The sequence below is a fragment of the Apus apus genome, chromosome 5 (genome assembly GCF_020740795.1).
Source record: "Apus apus isolate bApuApu2 chromosome 5, bApuApu2.pri.cur, whole genome shotgun sequence".
Classification (NCBI taxonomy): Eukaryota; Metazoa; Chordata; class Aves; order Apodiformes; family Apodidae; genus Apus; species Apus apus.
In genome coordinates this window covers 3,997,780-4,007,056 of record NC_067286.1, presented here as the reverse complement: position 1 = coordinate 4,007,056, position 9,277 = coordinate 3,997,780, and the positions used below count along the sequence as shown (strand labels likewise).

The 9,277-nt window shown below is 47.9% G+C and overlaps 1 protein-coding gene across 1 annotated transcript; it reads left to right on the top strand.

Moving 5' to 3' along the window:
• The first annotated feature begins 213 nt into the window (after positions 1 to 213).
• DBX1 (developing brain homeobox 1) lies at positions 214 to 4,681 on the top strand. Its single transcript, XM_051621518.1, has 4 exons — positions 214 to 648; positions 1,163 to 1,264; positions 3,049 to 3,251; positions 3,627 to 4,681. Exons 1-4 carry the CDS (start codon positions 294 to 296, stop codon positions 3,999 to 4,001), a joined length of 1,035 nt encoding a protein of 344 aa, XP_051477478.1. The 5' UTR covers positions 214 to 293; the 3' UTR covers positions 4,002 to 4,681.
• Positions 4,682 to 9,277: the final 4,596 nt, after the last annotated feature.

Genomic DNA, 9,277 nt, shown 5'->3' with positions numbered 1-9,277 from the left:
TCATAAATTGCAGCCTCGGACCAATGAAGAAGCTCGGAGCTCGCCCTGAATGAAGCTCAAGTGGAGAACTTTGTTGAACCCCATTGTTGGGGCTGTCACTTTTGAAAGAGCCTCAGCGGGGCTGACCACTATAAAACCCATCGTCCAGGAGGAAGGGGCAGAGAGCGAAAACCCCGCCAGGCTTGCTAGCTGGATCTTTACTGAACGAGGTTTGCAAAGCAGAAAACAAAAGCAAAAACCAACCAAACAAACAAGCGAACGACCCCAGCCCTGCTCCGCGCACGGCCCCGGCGATGATGTTCCCCAGCCTCATCGCCCCGCCCGCCGTCTACCCCAGCCTCCTGCGGCCCACTCCCACCCTCACCTTGCCTCAGTCGCTGCAGTCAGCTTTTTCCAGCCACTCCAGCTTCCTGGTAGAAGATTTGATCCGGATCAGCAGACCAGCCAGTTACCTGCCCAGGACTGCCCCCCCACCCAGCATGTCCCCCCCAACCTCAGCAGCCAGGACGGACACGGGGACGCCGGAGCTCGCCAGCTCCACCACCGCGGCTGGCTCCAGGAGGATCTGTTCTCCACAGACTTCCACCACCGACTCCACTTTCCTGAAGTTTGGGGTCAACGCCATCCTCTCCTCCGCCCCCCGCGCCGGTAAGGGGCCCCGCTCCCGGCCTCTCCCCGCCGGTTCGTGGCTCGGCGGAACCCACCGTCTGCAGGAGGGGGGCGGCGGGGTCGGGGGAGAGGAGGGAGACGGTTTAGGAGAGGGAGGGAAGACCTAGGACTAAGCTGCGGAGCCCGCCTGCATCGGTCGTGTCTCAGGGTGAGGGGCAGCGCTCGCAGCCGCCGCTCCCAATTCGCCGCCTCCGAAGGGGCCGCGGGACCGATAAGAGCAGCAGGAGCGGGCTGGAGGGGTGGGGGTGTCCCACAGACGGGTGCCCGACTGATTTTGCCTTCCCAGCTGCCGCTTTGTCGGCAGAACCACCGCAGCTGAAGTGCCGCTTTTTCCTAGGCGGTTCCGAGCTCGGTCTGGCTCTTTTCCTATTGGGGGTGGGGGGAAAGGAAATACCACCGCATTGGTCCCCAGACCAAAGGACAGACCCAGCCACACAGGTCGAGTCCCACCGACGTTTACCCTCCGCTTAATTTAATTTTGTTTATTTACTAGAAACTTCCCCTGCGTTACTTCAGAACGTCCCTCCAAAGACTTTCTCCTTTCCGTACTTCGAAGGATCCTTCCAGCCCTTTATCAGATCTTCCTATTTCCCAGGTAGGTCTTTAAAAATCCCTCTCTCTCCGGGCAGACCCGGCCCCATTCCTCCTTCCTCTCTCCGGACACAGCCCGATAATATATCTCCGCTCCCCCCCACACCCCGGGGGTTATGCTCTAGTTCAGAGGTTGGAGGGAGTAAAACATTCAAGCATCAGTCGCGCCAATTTGATGCCCTATTTAGCACAGGCAGTGACTGCTTGACATTCCCTGCCCGATCCCCCCGCTGATCGGCAAATTAGCCGAGATTGTCACGGTCCCAAGGCGAGACGGGTCCCCGTGCCTCTCCATCCCCTTTCCCCGAGCAGCCCCGCCCGCCTGGCGCCTTCCTTCCCCGGCCGCTTTCAGCACCACGCGGGGAGCGGTCAGCTCCCGCCGCGCTCCGCGCCCGCGGGACGCGCTCCGCGCCGGCGGAGGGAGGCAGCTCGGTTCCCCTGCAAAGCTGCTCTCCGCCCTATGTCCGTCCGTCCCCTCTCGTGTCCTGTCCCGTCCCCTTCCCCCCCCCCCCCCCAATATTTCCGCTTCTCCCGAGTTGCTGGAGTTTCCAGGAGGGTACCGCGGGCACGGCTCGGCCTCCCTCCTGCTCCTCCTCCTTCCCCGCGTACTAACCCTCCCTTCCTTCACTCCCCCTTCATCTCTTCTCGGTCAGACCTTCAGCAGTATTCAAACGACATGTTTTGGTTTTTTTTTTGGCGAGAAGGCAGGCTATAGGGTATGATTCTTACAGCCCTGAAGTGTTATGATGTGGAGAGAACAATTAAAAAAAAATCTAATTACACAAACAAGCTATTAATTTAAAAAGAAAACAGGGAAAGGGAGAGAGGGGGGAAAAATTACCCAAGCTCTTCCATTCATCCTCCGGATAATGGAATTTGCTTCCTTTCTCCAGCATGTGAATAGCCTAACAAAAACAACTTGAGCTTTATAAATAGCTTTTCATGTCCATTTAATGAAAATGATTTGGGGAAAGACGATTGTGCCATCAGTATTCTCCCGAGGAGCCTGGCATGCCGTTGTGTTTAGTTTGAAAGTGTAAATCTCTTTTGTTCCAATAATATATGGCGTTAGCTGCTTGTCCTCAGTCTTTTTCTGTTAGTTCATTACTACACAATTACCATTCACGCTTCATTAGCATCTCTGTCTCTCTTGGGGAGGTTCTCCCTCCCCCCCCCCCCCCTTTTTTTTTTTTAAGGCAAAACTCTGCCCTTTTTATCATACCAATGCCATTGGGAACCAGGCAATGTGCTAATTAGCTGTTACTTTTCATGTCTTCGGATTGAATTCTCCAACTTTGGAGGAGGGGAGAGAAGAGATTAATATATAAAAAGATGAATACTGATTGATCAAAACTGCGTCTGAAGAGGAGCGGTTTTGTTTGGAACCAGAAAAGTCCTCATTTTCATCTCAAGCATAATAAAGCATCTGAAATGATAAAAGAGCCTGACAAAAAAAAAAAAAAAAAAAAATCAAACGCTTCTGAGTGGGAGGGAAAGCTTTTTTATTATACCTCTAGCTTGGCCCGTACGCCTGGCTTTGCCTTTTCAGGCCAGGGACCTTTGAATCTCCCAACAAACCCGGCCACTATTGATCCATTTTACACGTTTGAGTTGATAGACCTAATCCCAGCGATCACTGGCTGAAAGGGGGGGTGCTTAGTTAAGCCTAAAGCTCCTTTTCACAACCTCAGGTTGATGGGTGCCCACCAGAAGGGCAGGGAGGGGACAGCGGGGGGATGGGGGGGTTCTCCTCCTCTTAGCATTGTGTGTGTGCTCCCCCCCCTACAGCCACCTCTGCCGTGGTCCCCATCCCTGGCACCTTCTCCTGGCCGCTGGCCGCCCGCGGCAAGCCCCGCCGGGGCATGTTGCGCCGCGCCGTCTTCTCCGACGTGCAGCGCAAAGCGCTGGAGAAGATGTTCCAGAAGCAGAAATACATCAGCAAACCTGACAGGAAGAAGTTGGCGGCCAAGCTGGGACTCAAGGACTCGCAGGTGAGAAGGGAATCGGGTGAGGAGGGAGGAGGGGTGTGAGGAGCCAGCTCCCCCTCCGCTGGGAGCAGTCTGAGGGCAGAGAATGAAAAGGGGATGGGAGCATGGAGAGCTGCCCACATGCAGGAGAAAGCCCAAAGCAAGCTACAGGGTTGTGAGCATCAATGAAGCCAAGGGAGAGGGACGATTCCCAGCTGGGGGAGTAGGATGGGACAGACCACAACCCTCTAGCTCCCCAGCCAGTCTCCTAGGGTCCTCAAACATCAGGTTCTTTGGTTCCTGTTAGCTTCAGCAGGGGCATAAGCAAGGTTCTGAGGGTGCAACTCAAAGGTCGTTCTTATTGAACCGTTTCATTTGTGTTGCTTTACTCCACCTCAGGTGAAGATCTGGTTCCAGAACAGGAGGATGAAGTGGAGAAATTCCAAAGAAAGAGAGCTCCTCTCTTCTGGTGGCTGCAGAGAACAGACCCTACCCACCAAGTTCAACCCTCACCCAGACCTTAGTGATGTAGGCAAGAAGTGTTCCGGAGAGGAGGAGGAGGAGGAAGTTCCCCCTGTGTGCCCACCCAGCCCTCGGCATCCCTTAACATACCACCAGTCCCCAGAACATCTACACTTGAGGGACAGACTAGATTCCCAGATGTCTCCTTCACCATCCCATTCTAGCAGCCCCGGCAAACCTTCAGACTTCTCAGACTCAGAGGAAGAGGATGATGATGGGGAAGATGAAGAGGAGGAGATAACAGTCTCTTAGATCATCCTGCCTGCCCCTACCATCACATGGGGACATTGCAAAGATGTAAATAAAACAGAGTGCTATAATTGAAGAGGTGATGTCCCACCCAAATGTCCACATGCAGACGCAGGTTCTCTCTCACACGGCTGCAAGATTTTCTACTTACAGGTATTCCTTATTTCTTCCCCATGTGGAGGCTTTCATATCCATAGCACCTGCTAACTTTGTCATAATTCTCTGCTTAACAATCAACACTTCCTTGGTAATCCACCTTCTCCTGAATGCAAGAACAGGCAGCTCCTTGCTTTATAGCAGGGAGCAAAGTATAGCCTGTTGAGAAGGAAATGTATCCTCAGATGAACACCAACAAATACAATATAGGTGCTGTGGCCCTTTGAACTGCTTTTCAAATGGACTTCCAGCTACCGTTAAGATTTCAAAACCCTTAAGACTGGTCTGATCCAACAAGCCTTTCCTCCAAAAGTAAACAACATTATTCAGGGACACAGACCAAGCCTTGCCTCCCTCCTTACCACAAACAGCACAATCCTGTGCAACAGACACATTGAATCCCCCAGCATGACTTCTAAGGTATAATGTAACTGTGCCTTGTGTAATGGAGACCTTATATATTTATATGTTTTTCATTTTAATTTATGCATCAGTATTATCATCAAGGCACTGCCTACCCCATCTTTTTGCCTACAGGCCTGTGCTTATTTTCCACTTTGCTTCTGCTATCCATGATGTGGACAGAGGACAGTGGATGTGCCTCTTTGATTTTTGACTGAACTTTGCTGTCTTTGCACAGCTTATATGAACTGTACACTATTTTGTACACTTACTCTGTATGGATGTTTTATACCAAGGTTATTGTGGATGAATATAACGATGGCTCAGCAAGATTTCTCTCCTTTTTTAATTAAATGATGGCTAAATTACAGACAAATGTAGCTGTTTAATTGTGTAACTTATAAAGAAACATTTTTATTTTGTATTTTACCATGTACAGACTTTAAATATGTATATATAATAAAGTGAATGATTGCCAAATTAAAAAAAAAAAGTAGATTTTCAAGTTTAATTATTCAGTAACACTTGATTCCTGCTTACAGGTGGTTGAAAGTTGTGTATGGGACCAAAGAAGAAAAGAAAACTACGTTTTATCATTACTATGGTGATTCATTAAAAAAATTACAGCTTCAAATTAAATAACCTTACAAGAATATCTACCTGCCTCTTAGTTAGGGATTAATCCACCAAAGGATTGAAGATTTTTTGCAGATAAAATAACCACAGGTTGTCCCTCCTTGCATTTAAACCTTATTTCTGCTGGTGTTACCCTATGCTCCCCTTTAAAAACCTTTGGACTCACCTTCTTTCCAGTTATTGCCCAGGTAGGTTGCCCAGTTTCCCACAGGGGTGGACATTTGCTCTGCATTACTAAGAAACTACAGATTGTAGTCTGGGAGCATGCAATTAGAATATTCTTATGGGATACAGAAACAGAATGGAAAAGAGACTGAAGACAACTCCTTGGCCTTGAGTCCAATCAAGGGCCACTTCTATAATGCAAGACATCCATAACCACCTGTATGTTTTTTGAGATACAAATGCACACTACACAAATATCAGTTTTCCTCCTTGCCTACAGGCAGCAGAGCTCTGCTGAAGCAGAGATTTCATGACCAAGTTAGCTTCCTTTCTGCTCCACAGGCTCTGGCCAATGCCCACCACTCATAACATGCCAAAATACAATAAATGCAGCAGTTGTCACCCTGTCACAGCTATCCCTGAACATTCCGCTTCACTCCAGTGCCTCAGCCAATGAGGAAAGGCTTGACAGGGAGAAGAGAAAAATTGCAGTTGGAAGGGACCTGCAACCATCACTAAATCCAACTGCCTGATCACTTCAGGGCTGACCAGAAGCTGAAGCATAACAAGGACATTATCCAAATGCCCCAAACACTGTCAGGCTTGGGGCATTGACCACCTCTCTAGGTAGCCTGTTCCAGGTCTCCAGCTGTACTCCAATTAGGCAATTGGACACAACTAACCAGGGACACATGGTCACTCCAATCATCTCCTACCCCTTCAACACCTTACAGTCATTAGCAACCAATAACATACACCTGAGATAGGGCAGAGAAAGGGTAAAGCAAATATGGTATTTTAGCCACCAAACACAGAAAAAAAAGATTGAAACTGCATTAGAGTTTTTTTGATCTTAGTTGTTCAGGGTTTTTTTAAAAAAAAGCTTTTCCAAAAAGCAGCCCATCTCCCATGCACACCCAAATCATCACACCAGTGTATATTAAACAGTCTACTTGAGTGCCCAGCCAGACTCAAATAAAGAGTTGTTTACACACATTATCAACAATATATATACTGGAAGGTGCATTGTTATCCATCTATTGACTATTTAAGTGGCAGTGGTAACTTCAATTTTACTAGTCCAGTAAGTACAAAAGCAGATTTAAATAACCTATAAAGACAGATCTAATTCAAAGCACATATTTTGACATAGGCTACTCCAGAGACCAGAGGTACCATCACACACACCAGCATAAAGCACAAACAGATACTGCTTATACATAGTTCCTTCTGACTCAGTGTTCACCAGAAGCTACTTATTTTACACCCTCTGCTCTTTTACAGCTTGTCTGCCCTTGGAATGTTACAAAAAGTAATTATTTCAGACTACTACTTTCAGCATAAGCACCATTACATCTTATTCTGCTAGACAAACAGCCTTACTAAAGGAAAAATAACTTGCAATTACCATTTAACAGGGAAAACCTCTTATCTGAAATCTGACTCTTAGCAACTTTACTCCTGGCTTTTTTTTCATTTCAAGGATTTATTATTTTAATAGCAAAAAGAACACTTTACGACCACCCAGCACAACCACTTGAGATATAGTTTCAGAACCTTAATATGAAATTAAAGAATAATATTGATTTTTTTACTTACCAACAGCTGCCAGACTGCACCTGCAGCTTGCAGGAAAGGAATCTGCCTCTCTAAGGCTTCCATTTTATCCTCTGAGTGGTGAAGCCAGAGTTCTCAGCAACCATGTGATGGCTCATGCAGGACACCTGTGCCAAGGGACATCCTGCAGAAGTCATTACCCTTTCTGAGGTCTCATATTGAGGCATTAATTCATTCACTTGCCTCAAATGTAAAGAGATTCCAGCTGCTTTAGGAGGACTCGATGACAGCTGGGCTTGTTCCTGCTGTGCAGGACACTGGCAGTTTGACTTGGGTGTATTTCTAAGGGCAAAATGTTCTATAATTTGCTGTTAACAGTGTTAGAGGCCACCTCCCCCTACTCCCTACAGCTAGCCAACCTTGGTGAGACTAATATAAAACTCCTGGCGTCTATTTATTTATTTAATGCAATTCTCAGCATGCTTTGGGAAAGGAGATAAGAAGCCTTTCTTGCCTCCATGGAGATGGAAAATTTCTATGTTCACTAGTAACATCCACAGCTTTTGGAGCTCTGGAACAAAATAATCCTGTATATAATGCATTCCCATAACAACTGTTGCTTGATGATATTGAAGTGCTCCTTTAAAAGACGTGGTGACCTGGACTGATCTTGCATGTCTATTCTTTCTTCTCAAAGCCAGGATGGAAATATCTGATTCTGAGGAATGGGAAAGGCAGAGAGGGAGTTTTATCTTGGGTGACTGTGAGCTCAGGGTAGCAAATCCTCAATTCTTTTATCCCCTAAGAAACCAGCTAGCTCCACATCTGTGCGTGCTGTAACTCCAGTCTCTCTCAGCGTGGGAGAGTGACTGTTGGAAAGGGGAAGAAATCACTTTTGTAGGGAGTCTGTGCTTCTGGTACCTGCAGAGCTGTATGGCAGCTTCCTTGGCTGGCAGGCCTGGAGCACATCCAGGCTACAAGGGGGCCCATGGTGGCATCCCCCCTGGTCCCCTTCCCTAGCTGAAGGGCTGCTCAGTCACCACCCTGTACAAACAGGGGGACCTGGGAGCATTTTTACCTGTGCCACAGCCAGGGCAGACAAGGAAGGCAATAACTGCACCAAAGCTGGCCTGTGCCCATTGGAAAACCACTTAGCCATATGGGTAGAAATCATCTACTATGCCACAGTATCAGCAGGAAAGCATGTTGACCCCACCTGTATGAAACACTGTCCTTTCTAACAAGAGTAAGCAAAAAGTCCTCACCAGCCACCCTGTACTTCAGTGCCGCAGAGCTTGAGAATGCCACAGTTGAGGAAAAAAAAGAGGGGGAAAAAAAAATTGCCCCTTTTGAAGAACACCTTTTCCCCAGGAAAGCTTTAACATTACAATCATCTTAAGGAAACTGAGCCCAATTTGCAAGACCATGGTTTCCAGAAGAAACCAGTGCAGGCTGAGGATGATGAAAAGCCAAGTCCCCACTAGTGCTGAACCTCCACCCCAAGGAAAATGAGACCTCTTTTGAGAGACTCAAGTTCAGTCCTCAAAAACGTTAATGGCATTTAAAAATCTTTGCCTGGGAAGTTTACAGTAGAGTTTGACACAAAAGCTAAGGGCTCTGCTATTCTCAAGAGGAATAAGGCAGGGTCTTGCTCTTGGTTGTGTCTCTTCCCCCAGCCCATGCACATACACTGGCACATCGGTGGGCCTGAAATGATCAGTGTGAAGAGCAGAAAAGTAATTCTTTTTCCTAATTTGCTTTGATTTCAGCTCATCTAGCACCTGGAACTGCTTACCAGTGCATTGGAAGTACATGTGGCAGAAATGCTCAGTGAGGATGGGAAACAGGTGTGGAAGATCATCCCTCCTGCCAGCCCTTGTTATTAAACGATTTTAAATGTACTTCTTTAGGACTGTCATGTTTTTCAACCAGGACTGAACCTGACCTAAATAAATAAAATCCTTCAAACTTAAGATAAGATAAAATAAATAGAAGTATCAGCTCCACAGAGGTGGCTGCTGTGAGAAGCTGCTGGAAGATCTCCTGGCTCCAATTTTGGGCCCACCGCTGTCCAAGGCCGAGCTGATTAGGGAAGCTGGATGAGCCTCTGTGAGTAGCATATTCAAGATGGGGAAACAGAAAAATCTGCAGGGCAGAGGAGAGGGGGAGGCGAGAGCAATACCTGAGTTGAGATACCAGAGATTTCCCTGCAGCTCCTGGTGAGTTGGCAGCTGTTCCCCTGAAGCCCATGGAGGACCATGTGGAGCAGCCTGTGAAAAGATTCACAGTGGGGAAGACGTGGATCTGCAGCCCAGGAGGACCCCAGGCCAGGGGAGGTGGCTGTTCCCGAAGCGGCCGTGGCT